This window comes from Lissotriton vulgaris, chromosome 9, assembly GCF_964263255.1.
Source record: "Lissotriton vulgaris chromosome 9, aLisVul1.2, whole genome shotgun sequence".
Taxonomy (NCBI): Eukaryota; Metazoa; Chordata; class Amphibia; order Caudata; family Salamandridae; genus Lissotriton; species Lissotriton vulgaris.
In genome coordinates, this window is record NC_141697.1 from 178,260,812 (window position 1) to 178,276,070 (window position 15,259).

The 15,259-nt window shown below is 45.5% G+C and overlaps 1 protein-coding gene across 1 annotated transcript in view; it reads right to left on the minus strand.

Annotated features, from left to right (window-relative positions):
• The window catches only part of POLE2 (DNA polymerase epsilon 2, accessory subunit), a 404,236-nt gene that overhangs the window by 15,186 nt on the left and 373,791 nt on the right, over positions 1–15,259 (minus strand). The window contains exon 18 of the mRNA XM_086936593.1: positions 14,929–14,996. Coding sequence (XP_086792719.1) covers positions 14,929–14,996 — 68 coding nt within the window. The remainder of the gene's footprint in view (positions 1–14,928; positions 14,997–15,259) is intronic.

The following is a 15,259-nucleotide window of genomic DNA, read 5'->3' on the forward strand; positions in this document are numbered from 1 at the left end:
AGAGTAGGACACCGGGACTGGGGAGGAGAGTGGGGGGAATGGGGAGGAAACCTTATCAGGGATATAGCATACAGGGATAGTTGGAGAGGAATCCCGATTGAAAACAGGTATAGCTGTCTGGAGATGGTTGATTGACTGCCACCGACTATTGGGTCTTCGAACGGTCGTAGGGAGCGCAATTGCAAGCCAATTAGGAGAGTTAACCAGATGACCCATCATCATAAAAATAAAGTACCTGAAAAAAGGGATAAAGATGATGTAGAAGCCTCCACTATACCCTGCTCATCAGAAAAGGGAATAGGACTAGAGATGGTAGAGAATAATTTATTTATTATTTATTTTAAAGTTTTATATAGCGCGAACAAGATCTTTGCAGATATCAGAGCGCTTTACATAGAAGGGTACATGAGGGAACATAGTCAGACAAGTAAATCAATATATCACACAGTACAAATAGTACAAATAAATGAGTGCAAAGCCAATCATATGAATAATAAGACAATATGAATAATAAGACAATAATATGAATAATAAGAGAGTATGAATAATAAGACAATAATAAGACAACTCAAACAAATAAGTAAAGGGGTCAAACATGTAGTTCAGATCGGTGCAGGGTGTTAATAGGATTCGAGAAAGTAGTTCAAGTGTATTTAGCCATGAGGATAGCTTTTACTTCTTTTTTAAAGAGTGTAGTGGAGGATATAAGCCTGGTTTCGGGAGGGAGTGAGTTCCAAATTCTAGGCGCCATTCCCGAGAAGGAGCGCTTGTATGTTTTTCCTTCCGGAATCTTCGAGGTTTCAGCAGAAGATTGTTTGTGCCTCTCGTGTTTCTAATTCCCCCAGAGATTGTCAGTTTCTGAGCAAGGTAGCCGGGTGAGTTTAGGTGTACCGCCTTGTGTGTCATGCAGGCGATTTTCAGATGTATTCTGGCTTCAAAAGGCAGCCAATTCAGGGATTTCAAGTCAGGGGTAATGTGGGAGTGCTTTTTTGACCCAGTGATGAGTCTCGCTGCAGCATTTAGAGACGCTTTTAGTGGTGCGGTTGTAGTTAGGGGGAGTCCGCAGAGGGCGGTGCTGCCGTATTCAATTCGTGGGATGACTAGTGCTTGTACTGCAGTTTGGAAGTCTTTGGCTGGGAGGTAGGGTTTAAGTTTCCTCAGAGTATTGATCTGGAAGTTCGCTCCCTTTGTTGCCTTGCTGATATGTTGCTGCATGCTGAGATTGGTGTCGAGTGTTATGCCTAAAGATTTTGCTGAGTCCACAATGGTGGGTTGGACATTGAGTGCGGTTAGGTTTTTAAGCCAATGTTGAGTGGTGGATATCTTCGCTGGGGGTGAGATCAGAAGGAACTCTGTTTTCAGGGCATTGAGTTTGAGGTGATTGTCGGCAAGCCAGGATTGGGTGTATCTGATTGTAGAGTTCAGGAGCAGGATGTCATTGGGTGATTGTAATTTGAGGTAAAGTTGAGTGTCATCGGCGTACATGTGGAAGTGTACATTGGATGCTTGTAGCAAGGTGGTGAGAGGTTCCATGACTAGGTTGAACAAAGTTGGGGATAGAGAGGATCCTTGGGGGACGCCTAGCGTTACAGGTATTGGCGAGGACATCCGGTTGTTGCTCTTGAATTTCTGCGACCTGTTGTGAAGAAAGGAAGTGAACCACTTGAGGACAGTTCCAGATAGGCCCATTCTTGTGTTTAGTAGTTCTAGTAGATTCTCATGTTTAACGGTGTCGAATGCTGAGGAGAGGTCAAGAAGGATGAGGAGGCAGGTGTCGTTTTGGTCTAGCATTTGAAGTGCGTCATCAATTATGTGAGTCATAGCAGTTTCTGTGCTGTGTCCGGCTCGGAAGCCTGACTGGTGAGGGTTGAGGAGATCGAATTGCTCAATGTGTTTAGTCAATTGTAGTTGTGCGCATTTTTCCAGCAGTTTGGCGAGAGTGGGGATATTGGTGATGGGACGGTAATTATTGAGATCAGAGGGGTCGGCTGTTGGTTTCTTTAGTAGAGGTGTGACCTGACCAATTTTGAGGGAGTCAGGTATGCTTCCTTGTTGGAGAGAGCTGTTGATGATTTTAGTCCAGAGAGGGAGAAGCAAAGGGGTAAAGTCTTTTACTGCGCAGGCAGGGAGGGGGTCCGTGAGGTGATTGGATGGTTTCAGGGTGTTGAGTAATTTGCCAATTTCTTCTTCCGAGTATGTGCCAAAGGTTGACCATGTAGCATTGTTTTTTGGTTCAGTGGGTGCTAGGCATTGGGGTTTGGAGTAGAGGCTTGCGTCAGTGAGGAGATCGCTTTTTATTTTGTCAGTTTTTTGGGTAAAGAAAGCAGCGAAGTCTTCACAGGAGGGTGCCTCACGCCCAGTGTTGAGTGGTTGTGGTTGCTCCTTGGATTGTGACTTGATTAGCTCAAACAGTTTTCTCGGGCGGTTTTTTGCTTGGTCGAGTTGGAGGCTGAAGAAGTCCAATTTTGAGCTTTTTTTTTTCCTGACGTAGGGTGCCTCACGCCCAGTGTTGAGTGGTTGTGGTTGCTCCTTGGATTGTGACTTGATTAGCTCAAACAGTTTTCTCGGGCGGTTTTTTGCTTGGTCGAGTTGGAGGCTGAAGAAGTCCAATTTTGAGCTTTTTTTTTTCCTGAAGTAGGCGTTTCTCTTTTTCTTCAGATCTTTTAGGTGCATTGCGGAGGGAGCTGATCTCCAGGTCCGTTCTGCCATTCGCATGTCTCTTCTATCCTCGTTGAGACTCCCGTCGTACCATGGTTTGGAGGTTTTAGTATAGACTCTTTTTAGCTGCATAGGTGCAGCCTCATTAATTATAGAGGTCATAGCGTTGAGATAGTGGTCAGTCAGAGTTTGGACGTCCGTGGCGCCTGTAGGTGGGAGTAGGAGATTGCAACTGTTAGGGGGCAAAGAGCCTGGGTTGAGCTTTTTCGCGTCTCTTTTCCAGACTTTGGGCTTGGGGAGTTGAGCCGGGTTGACTTTGACTTTTTCATTGATAAAGAATGTGATAATATGATGATCTGACCAGTCACAGGGTTGGATGGATTCGAGTTGGATAGAGTCCTGTGTACCTGGCATATTTTAAATAATTGGAATGAGACTATAGCGCTGCGCGCTCGCGTGTGCATTTATGCAGGCTAACTCGAACCTTCATTGATACTCTGCTGTTGAGGAACCTACCTCCATCTTCTCGCTCTTGACCCCGGTCCGCCCCGGCTGTGTGCCGTTTGAGCGGAGGGTCAGCCCACGAGCGACACTTCCTGCCTGGTCCTGCTCCACTTCCGCCCTGCCTCTCCACCGTGCAGGTCAGCGGTCTAGTGGCTCACGGCAACCAGATATATATGGCAACCTGGAGCAAGCGCAGCGGACGAGCGCAGCGGGAGCGCCGACTTCGCGCCGAAGTCGCGCATAAGTCAAGCCTGTCTGCGCCCGTCCGCGGCCGGCCGGGGCTAGGGGCACGTCATTCTGCCCTTTCGCTCACCTACTCCCCAGTAGACCTTTGTAGTCTACAAGGCCCTTGGCCTCTAACCGCCTCCATCATTTCCCTGATATCCTCACTTGGCTTGTCCCCGTCACATGTTTCCTCTCCCCCCCACCATACCCCTATTAATCCTCCGATGGTTACTACCAATTTGGTACCCACCAAAACTCTCAAAGCCTTTTATCTTAATACCCGATCCGCTGTAGCACACTCGCATGAGTTATCAGTGCTGCTGGACCTTCATGCCCCAGACTTGCTGTTTCTCACAGAAACTTGGTTTCGTGATGATTCCCTCCCCGCCCTCTTAGCTACCCTGCCTGCTTCATATTACGCCCTACGCTCGGACCGTCTTAACGGCAGGGCTGGGGGAGGAGTAGCGCTTATTGCCCGAGCTGACCTTCCCTTTCAAATTCTCCCTCTGCCTGATATTGCTACGACCGAGTACCTGGCCATTCGGACCACCTCTATTTCTCCTCCTCTTACTTGTTTACTTATTTACCGTCCCCCCCAATCACCTTCATTGTTCCTTCCGTCCTTTCTGGAAGTACTAGCTACAGTTGCTATTAACAACTCTTCCATCCTGCTCCTGGGCGATTTTAATTTCTGGCCGTTGGATCCGGCTGAGTGTACTTCCTCTAAGGAATTTTCTGAAACCCTCTGTTCTTTTAACTTTACACCTCACATCCACTCCCCCACCCATGTTAAAGGACATGTGCTTGACCAGATCTGGTCTTTGAACTGCCCTGTAAACTCTGTTTCTATTTTACCCTGCTCCTGGTCGGACCATCATTTGATTTCTTTTACCCTTTCTATATATCCCCCGATCAAACCTCCACTTCCTAAAAACGTGTGGGTCCGGGCTTGGGGACGAGTAGATCTAGACAACCTCTCCGACTCACTTATGACCTCCTGCCCCTCACTACAGGGGTTATCCACCCTCTCCCAAGCCGCCTACATCAACCAGTGGCTCACTTCTGGGTGTGACTCTATTGCCCCACTCAAGCGGGTCACATCTAAGCGGGAGAAGGATGCCAACCTGTGGTTTAATGAGGATCTTAAGACTGCCAAATTAGCGGTACGCAGAGCTGAGCGTGCCTGGAGGAGAAATTACTGTCCCCTACTAAGACTGGAGTTTATCAACACCTTAGCCCAGTATAAGCAGGCCATCTTAGGGGCTAAAACAGCTTATTTCTCCTCCAAAATCCTCGCCGCAGAGAATCAATCGAAAGTAATTTTTTCGATTGTTAACAACTTGGCATTCTCTGACAGAGCTACATTGAAACCCACTCCCTCACCTGAACTCTGTCACTCCCTTAATAATTTTTTTATTCAGAAAATTTCTATTATCAAGGCCAACATTCCCCCTCCTTCTCCTACGTTCGTGGACCCTCGATGTCCTCCCCCTAAGGGTCATCTTGACACTTTTCCCCCGCTGACTAAGGAATGTTTCATTTCAATAATTCCCTTGGTCAAATCTGGCTCCCCTCTTGATCCCTGTCCCTCCCACATCCTCCGTCACATTTTTTCCTCATGCTCTGATCCCCCTCTTCACCTCCTCAACAGTTCACTCTCCCAGGGTGTGGTGCCCACCCCTCTGAAAACTGCTATCATCGTTCCCATTCTCAAGAAACCTGGTGCGGACCCCTCGGTCCCAGCCAACTACCGCCCCATCTCCCTTTTGCCATTCTTAGCAAAGGTGCTCGAGCGCCACGTTACTCGCACCCTGAGCACTTTTGTGGAGATGCATGGGGTCTTAGCCCCCCGCCAGGCCGGTTTCCGACCCGCACACTCTACGGAGTCTGTGGTACTCTCGGTCCTTGACAACCTCAGGGAGGGAATGGATACCAATAAGACCCAGGCCTTGTTACTGCTCGATCTCTCAGCCGCCTTTGACACGGTTGATCATACCATCTTACTCTCCCGTGTCAGGGCGGCGGGGATCGGAGGTACTGCACTGGTCTGGTTATCCTCCTTCCTGAGGGACCGCACCCAGGCTGTTCGCCTGGGTGATTTTACCGCAGATTTCCGGAAAGTTCAGTGCGGGGTCCCCCAGGGCTCTTCTCTCTCTCCCCTCTTATTCAATCTCTACATTGCCCCGCTCATCTTCTCTCTTCAGCAGATGGAGGTCTCAGTATATAACTATGCTGACGACCTCCAACTTGTTTTTGATCTCTCTTCCTCTCTGTCTTCTATTTCTAATTTCCAATCTACTATGACCCATATTCGTGACTGGATGAACCACAACCATCTAAAACTTAACCCAGATAAGACCGAACTGGTGTTAACAGGTGGTTCATCCAGCCCCTGGTCTTCTTTGTTCTGGCCCCCTTCTCTCGGTTCCCCACCTGTCCCTTCTTCCTCAGTAAAAACTTTAGGTATCAAGCTCAATCCACAACTCACTCTTCACTCCCAGGTTAGTTCCGTGGTGTCCTCTGCTTTTCTCTCACTGCGTACTATACGCAAGGTGTCCCGTTTCTTTTCTTTTCAAGCCCTTAAACTGATCACCTTGGCGATGGTCATCTCCCGCCTGGATTACGGCAACGCCCTGTATGCTAGTATACCTGCATATAGTCTTAGGCGATTGCAACAGGTCCAAAACCAGGCGGCCCGCCTGGTGTTCAAATTACCCAAATTTCACCATGTCACCCCCCTCCTTAAATCTTTACACTGGCTCCCCGTTCGCGAGCGTGTCCAGTTCAAGCTAGCTTCCATCACTTTTCAAGCGAGACTGGGCACGGCTCCAGCTTTCATCTCTTCTGAGATTACCTCCTACGTCCCCACTAGAGACCTCCGTTCATCCACCCAGTCCCTTCTTACGGTCCCGCGTTTTCGGAGGAAGAAATGGGGCGGTTCGAAATTTGCGACCCTTGCCCCTCTCCTCTGGAATTCCCTCCCCCTTGAGCTTAGGACCTTGACTCTTTATCCCCAGTTCAGAAAGCAACTCAAGACCCTTTTGTTTTCTAAAGCCTTTAATTAAACTACTCCCCCCATAATCTGAATTATTTATCATGTATGGGCTTGCCCACCCTGTTTCTGTTTGTTGTAGCGCCATGAAGCCGCTGGCGAACGTGCGCTTTAAAAGTAATTTTAAATTCAAATTTAAATTCAAATTCCTCTTTGGAGATGATCAGGTCTAGGGTAGAACCTTTCTCGTGCGTCGGGCTGTTGCAAATTTGGGTGAGGTTAAGGGCATCGAGGAAATTTTTAAGACTATTTACCACCGCGTCGTTGCGGTCATTCCAGTGGAGGTTGAAGTCACCAAGGTATATTTGGGTGAGCTGCCGTCCGGAATTGGTTGAGATCATATCCATGATTTGTTGGGAAAAGGTGAGGTTGTCCCTGGGTGGGTGGTAGATGCTGTGAAGAGAGCATATCGGTTTGCCCTCACTAATAATGTCAAGGCAGATGTATTCCCAGGATGTTGGGGATGGTAGGGATGTGGAATTGACTTTCTGAAAAGAGAGGTTGTCCCTGTATATGCATGCGATTCCACCACCTATTTGGCCTGTTCTGTCGAGCCTGATAATGTGGTAGTTGGGAGGAACCAGAATGTCCATTATGGGTGTCGAAGATTCAGTTAGCCACGTTTCAGTCAGGATGATTAGGTCAAGGTCCCGCGATAGGAGGAGTTCAGCAATGGCTGCGGAATGTTTCGTGGCCGATCTGCAGTTGAGAAGAATGCATTTGAGACGGGGTGTGTAGAGGGTGTTAGCTGGTTCTATCGAGAGAGGGACTTTTCTAAGATTATTGGGGATGGAGAATCTGCTGTTTAGTGTGGGTGGTCTAAGGGGATTTGGGTGTATCGTGGGAATGTTGCAGTGTGGGGTGCTTGTGTCAATTTGGGGGGCTGGGTCATAGGAGCGGAGAAGGGTGAGTGTGTCGAGGTCAGAAGAAGAGTTGTGGGTGCGGTGAGGGCGGTTGTTGCGATTAGGAGCTGGGATTGAGGTCAGATTGGGGGATAGCTGAGTGCGAGAGTTGGTCGGATGGGTGGGGGACAAGTTTGGCGGGGGGTGTAGGTGTGTGAGGGTTTGCAGGGGCGATGCGGGGGACGAGGGCAGTAGCGCCTATGAGCAGGGATTGACGCCAGGTGTGGGGCGTGATGAGGGTGGGAGTCCGCCGGCGGAGTAGGGGACAGGTTGGTAGGGGGGAGGAGGTGGGTGGGGGGTGTGTGGGATGTGTGGAGAGTAGTTCTTTGATGGCGTGAATGTCTTCTTTGATCTGAGTGAGGGTGGCCGTGATGTATTTCATCGTAGGGTAGGTGGTGGGAGTGGCAGTCAGGGGTGAATGGTTGACCAGGGAATTTGTGTGCAGGTGGGAGGGAGGGCTGGTGTTCGAGCAGGTCTGCGTTGTGTTGGTGTGCGGGATGGAGTTAGGGAGGTGAGAAGTTTTGGGCGGGAGGGGTGTGGATGAGGTAGGGAGGAAGTTGGCGTTATGGTTGAGGGCATTGGTGGTGGGCGGGTGGGTCAAGGTGTAGGCTGGGAGACTGGTAGCCGTGGTGGGTGTGTAGGGAGGGTAATGGGGGCTGAGAGTAGGAGGGGAAGTGAGATTGGAGATGGTCCTGTTGAAGGAAGGTGGAGTTAAATTAAGAGAGGGGGTATGTTCTGCGACGTTGGTTAGAGGGTAATGAGGACTGAGGAAGGGGGGGGATAAAGGAGGGAAATTGTTGGAGTGCGTGTTATTCTGGTGCTGGGCTAAGTGAGGTGTGTTATGGGTGGGAGCTGTGCTGTCAGCGGCGTTATGGTTTAAATCAGGTGTGTTATGGGTGGGAGCTGTGTTGTCAGCGGCGAGCGGGGTGTTACTGCCCGCTGTAGTTGTGATAGGAGTGTTGAAGGTATGTGTGGAGGTCCGCAAGTTGGTAGAAGTGGCGGGGGAAAGAGCGGTGTATGAGGGGGAGCGATCTGTGTCTGTGATTGAGTGCTGAATTGGGATAGTGGGGTTGTGGGTAGGGGATGGGAGGTCAGGGGTGGTAGGTGTGTCCCTGCTTGAAGAGTATGTAGCTGTGAGGTCAAGGTTGGTGGGACTGGGGGAGATATGAGTGTTTGCCCGTGAATTGGAGAGGTGTTCTTTGAAGGTGGGGAACATGTTGTCTAGCAGTTCCAGGTTCCTGTCTGTGGATTGTGATAGGACAATCCCGTTATTATAAATAGTGATGGTGGCACTGCCTGTAAAGGCTTGGGATGGTGTGATGGAGAGAGTTAGGCTGTGAGCGGATTTTCTGGTGGAGGAGACGGTGAGTAGGGTGAAGAACGCTTTTCTCCATTGAGCTCTGCGTGTGGTGTGGAAGATGATATCGGTGTTCAGGGATCCATTGACCGGTGAGAAGTAGGTGTCAGCAAAGGGCGTTTCCGAGTGTGACCTAAGGAAGTTGTGTTTAAAGCGTTTGGCGGCTTTTTTGGTGAGTGATGGTGGGTAGTTGATTTTGTATGTGTGTTTGCCGATGGGGTCCATGTTGCGTTGAAGGATTAGGTGGGTATGGGAGGATGCACTAGTGTACTATAGTGGTACAGATGTGCAGAAAAACAAGTGTGCAGAAAAACAGGTGCATACAGTAGGATACACAGTAATAAGTTATAAATTACCAAAGTGACATTAGTAATCAATCAGCATAGCCAGGATATAAGAGTGAGCAGTAGGGCAAATACATACGGTAAATTGTAAGGAACAAGGTGTAAGAATAGGCATAATACTGATAATATATAAGGGTAGGGTACAATGGGAGAGTGCACCGATGCACTAAAGTGGTACAAATGTGCATAAAACAAATGCGTACAGTAGGTTACACTGTAAGGTACAAGGTGTAAGAGTAGGCATAATACTGATAGTATATGGGGTAGGGTACAATGGGAGAGTGTACTAATGCACTATAGTGGTACAAATGTGCATAAAACAAATGCGTACAGTAGGTTACACAGTAATAAGTTATAAATTACCAAGGTGCAGCGTACAAGGTGTAAGTGTAGGTGCAATACTGATATAGTATAAGGGCAGGAAGCAAAAATCTACGTAGATACGTGATACGTAGAATAGTAGGAGTGGGTGTATGTTGAGGAAGTGAGCAGGCAAGTGCAGAATACGGGTGAAAGTATAATACTGATAGAGTGTAGGAGCAGGATACAAGTGCAGACACCAATTTACATAAATCAAAAATCAAGAATCAACATTGACCTTAGTTAATAAACAAGTTATATGAGGTAGCAATCTGTGCATTACAAATGTTTAAAAATAACATGTAGAGGTGACACTAGTGAGCAGCAAGAGATATATGAGGTAGCATTACAGGAGAGAAGAGTGAGAATGGATGCAGTTTGCAGAACTGTGCAGAATAATGCCGATTAAAGAAGAAATATATGATATATGAGGTAACAGTAGGTGCCTATCAGGATAGAGAAGTGGAGATGAGTGCAAGTTGCGAGAATGTACAGAATACTGCAAGGTACCAGTTTAAGTAAATTACAGGAACAGAATGCAGATGTAGACAATAACGTACGTAAATCCCACATTCCATCAAAAGTGACACTAGTTATCAACCAACGTATATGAGGTAGCAGTCTGTGCATTACAAATGTTCAAAATACCGGTATAAGTATAATACTGCAAAATTAGGCATTAGTTATCAACCGACGTATATGAGGTAGCAATCTGTGCATTTACAAATGATCAAAGTACAGGTATAAGTAAAATACTGCAATAAAAGGCAGACATTTTTTCATATATGAGGTAGCAATCTGTGCGATACAAAAAGTTCAAAATACAAGTAGAAGTATAGTACTGCAATAACCGGCAGCCATTCTTACCCGAGAAGGTATAGATACATAATAGAGCAAAGTATTCGGTAAAAAGTTCAAACAATGAAGCCCACCCCGGAGAGAGACTAGTCAGAGATGGCCGCCATCTAGGTGAGCTAGAGATAGTAGTCCTCTGTTTATTGCTGTTGCTTAGATAGCAGGGAAGAGCTGCTTCCCTTCCCATTAATACAAGCAGTGGGGATAGAATTATTAGTCCTCTGTCAATTGCTATTAGGGGGAGGAATTGCACTTATTGTTAGAGCCAGCAATGCTCAAGGCTCGCTGTGAGGAATGCTTATCTCTGTGTGGGGGAGTAGGCTGAGGAGCCTCGTGGACAGAGGTACCGGAGGAGATTTATGGCTACAGTTCAATGGCTCCAGCCATTTTGAACAAAGGGGTAGTTTAAAAAGTTTAAAAATGAGCCAGAGGGAGGGAGAAGTAAATACCTTAAGTCTCTGTGTTCCTCTTGAGTCTGTCAGCAGATTTTTGCAGAAAATACCGGAGGAGGTGTAGAAAGTGTGCTAACCCTAATTAGTCCCTCAAATGAAGTAGTGGGGGTTGATGGATTAAGTATAGTACCCGTACTACAGTCAAACGGTAATTCTGACGTTACTCCACTAAAGCCAGGTATTTCATAGGTGGATCAAAGGGGTAGGATGGCTTTACTATCCTGGAACATAGCGGGTTTGTCAAATAAGGTAAAGGACCCTATCTTCCTGGCATTCATAGACAACTTTAACGTAATTTGTCTTCAAGAATGCTGGGTACAGTCCGAGATTCATCTAAATGGTTACCGCACATATTTTACCGCAGCACGGCAGACTAATAGGGGCAGGTGCTCTGGCGGGCTTTGTACTTTTATATCTAATACAGCCCACTTGACTGTTAAGTGCCTACCAAATGGGGGGAACAATTATTATCAGGTACTCTCTCTCAAGGGGGGAGGAAATTTGGAAATCATCCTGATTAATCTCTATAACAACATCCCAAGAGATGATCAAAAAAGGGTCTTGGATGAATTAGATAATGTTCTATGCAGTGGATCAGGACCAGAGCAAAAGGAAAGGTGCGTTATAGTGACAGGTGACTTTAATTGCCATCTATGCCCCCATAGTAGTCTAGATATATGCGGAATGGTTAATCTTAAGGGAGATCCTTGTACCCACCTTGAGCATTCTATGCTTGGGAATTTGTTTAATAATTTACTATTCAAGTGGGACCTAGGATTTGTGAACGAGCTTTGTAACCCTCAAGTGAATTTCCAACCCACCTTTAACGGGCGGGGTCTACGGTCTGTTATTGACTATTCATTGGTCACCACAAGCTATCATCGCAGCGTCCTGTCGTTCAAAACAGAGGATATTGCACTCAGCGATCACTTTCCGATTAGTTCAATCTTTGATATAGGGTTGAGCCATAGACAAGCACTTAATGTAGCTTAAAATGTATACTGCCATTGGATCTCTTTATCTAGAACCAATGGCTATTCAATAAAATGGAACAGGGTCGACCCTACAAACTTTCTCAATAGTCTAGTAGCGGGTCAATTAAACGATTTTATGATCTGTCTCGCGGAAAATCCTGATCCAACCGCCGTTATTTCAGCATTCCAGAAGATCACAGCACAAATTAGCAGCAAACTTACAGGGACAATACCAGAAGGCGCGAGGGACAAGGCCGAAGGTTGGTTCAACTCCGAGTGCAGCAAAGCACACTCTTATTTAAAACGAACCCTAAAAAAGATACCTAAAAACATGCAAGATATTAGGTCTGCTAGACTATTTTATAAACTCACTTTACAAAAGCGGATAAACGAATTAAAGGAGGCTGCCTGGGAAACTCTGCTCAAAACGTGCTCCCTGAGAGATAACACTGCTGTTTGGAGAGCGGTAAATGCCCCCTTCTTCGTCGATAGGAAATCTGACTTGGTAGAAATTGCCATAGATGAGATGGTATGGGTCGACCACTTTACCGAGCTGTACAAGAAAGATGATCTGGTTAGATCACATAGCCGTAGTGCTGGACAGTTGATAATTGCTGAGTCTGCCCCTTCTGACTTGTTTCCTTTGGAGATAGTCTTTTCTATATCCGAAGTGGAACTGGCAATTGTAGAAAGCACAAATAGTAAAGCGCCAGGGCCAGATGGTGTTCCTATAGACATTTATAAGGATAATATCACCTTATGGGCACCGCTTCTGACAAATGTGCTCAATAGCTGTAACTATAAAGATTTTCCACCCACTTGGCAGGAAGCGATAGTTGTGCCTAAATTCAAAAATGGCAATCGTAACGATCCTAAATGCTACAGGCCAATTTCATTACTCGACTCTTTAATGAAAGTGGCAGGTAGAATCATATTAAATAGATTACAGATATGGGCTAACGACACAGGTGTTCTTTCTAAATTCCAGTATGGATTCAAGTCAGAAATAGGCACTGTCGAACAAGGACTAAATCTGGTTATGCTAACAAGCAAATATATGATGGCAAAAAAGGGCAAATTGTTTATGACGTTTGTTGACCTTAGCTCAGCTTTCGATTGCTTGAGCCACGAAGTTCTATGGGGTACTCTATCAGGTCTCGGAATTGATCCTAATATTCTCAACTTCCTCAAAGAATTATATAGAGGGGCTGGGGCAAAGGTGCGCTACGGAAAGAGGGGTGAGTGTACACCACAATTTTCAATATTGAAAGGTGTCCGTCAGGGTTGCATCCTGGCACCTCTACTTTTCAATTTGTACATCAATAGCGTGGCAGACCATTTAATTAAAGTAGACGCAGATTATCCCCAAACCGATGGTGTTGCAGTGCCCATTTTATTGTACGCAGATGATGCAGTCATAATGGCGAGAACCCAAGAAGGCCTCCAGAAGGCGCTAACTAGTTTCTCAGCATATATGGAAGCTAGGGGCCTAAAGATTAATATTGGGAAAACTTTTACCATGTGCTGCTCATCTAAAAATAAGGTCTCCTGCAATACTTTTATAGATCAGTCAAAGATAGGATCCACTAGTACTTTTTCATACCTAGGGATTGTTTTTAACAAAAAAGGTACCTGGACTTCAGCTATTACCTCCAGGAATTTCGTTTTTTCGCGTGCTATTGGCGCATTGAAACAGTTTGCCAATAAGTTGGGGTGGGAGGCCCGTACGCATTTTGCTCGATATTTACAAGGCCAAATGCGTGTCAACGGGCACATACGGGGCTGGCATTTGGGGGGTTGCAGACTGTCAGGAAATTCAAGTAAAGGAAAATGCTTGCCTGCGTTATCTGTACCCAAATATATCTCCACCTATGTTTGCCACAGGGAACTTGCCTTGGTCTATATATCAGATGTAATCAGGATAAGTCCAGTGTTGCTCTGGTATAAGATATGGACCTCCTCTGCAACTGACTTCAATAGGGCGATCATCAAGGACTGTATTAAACTTGAGGGGTCTAAAAATATTCAGTGGCTTTCCTATGTTAAGGAATTCTTGACAAATTTAGGTCACCCTGAATTCTATAACATGCCCTCCTCACTATCCACTATTTCCAGAAAAGCACTAAAAGAATGTTGCTTTGCTTTCTTGGAAGACCAACGTTGGTGTGTAGAGGAGAAGAAGGCTTCCATTATCCAACATCACTCCTTATTGCAGGGCCAGGGCCTGCAGATCTATTTGTCTCCCGAGCAGTCCAGTTATAACAGAATGTTACTAGCAAGGTTGAGAACAGGTAGTTATTATAGGCTGGTTACCTTCCCAGTCACAAATGACTGATTGAAAAATGTAACTAATTGCCCAAGCGATGACTCCTCCACGCTATCAATAATTCATTGTGTATTAATTTGCAAATTTTACGCGTGGGGAAGGAAGAGATATTTAATACCCCTGTTAAAGATTTGGGGCATGAGACAGTGCAGACCCGCCCTATTTAAAATACTACTATTGCAAGATGAAATTACCATAAATGCTGTTTCAAAGTTTTTAAAATGTATAATCAGATGAAGATCCACCATGGTTCCACCTTGATGGGTGAACTGATTTGTTAAGAAAATGCCTCTAGAAGACTGTACTTCACCTATACAATATGAGGCGTGGTACCAATGCACTTTTAAGAGAATGTCCGATTATGAATAAAAAAAAATAATTATATTCTGATTGTATAATCGAGTTTTATTGTGCGCATGTATTTTATTGTGCTTTTAAGATTTTAACATGAAATCTAATAAAGCTATCTTTGACTTTGACTTGACTGCAACTAAGGAATAACACTGCAAGGCAAATCTTTAAGATTCTGACACATCGAAAAGGCTAAAGTTATGCAACAAAGTTCACTGTGTTTTCCAGATCACTTGGACATGTATAAAAATAGTTTAAAGGCATAACTTACCTCGATTGAGTGACTACTGAAAATACGATTGCTGCACTGTAATGGTAGTGAAAATCTAAACAACTGTTTCCAAGATGTCAGTTAACCATCCAGTAAAACAACAACTTCTAGTTAACACAAGGTACTTAAAACGAGAGATCTATAAAATCTCGTCAGCTATTATCATTGGATATCACAATTGTGGCTAATTAATCCAACAAGGATATGTAGAGTCAGCGAAAGTATTTTAAAGTTTATATTAACAGGAGAACGATATCCATTTTCGTTATTCATAGCCAGTAAAACTTGAATATTTACCTGTCCTCTACTGTTTTGTTGGAGGGATAGAACACTTTGAAGGAAAACCCACTTCTTGGGAAAGAACCCTGCAATACAAATAAAGCCGTTTGTAAATTAAGGGTTACCAAATCTCATACGATCTTCTTGAAAATATGCAGTTGCTGAAATAAAACACCATATGTAGTTAGTGCTCAATACCACAAGGAAGTTTATACTGGGCCTGCAGAAAGTTGTCAGATATTGGATATGGGAAAAAAATCGTTGCTTTTTTTTTGGCATTTTTTTTGGGGGGTTTTGAGTTTTATATAGCGCGAACTAGACCCGAGACATCAGGTATCAGAGCGCTTTA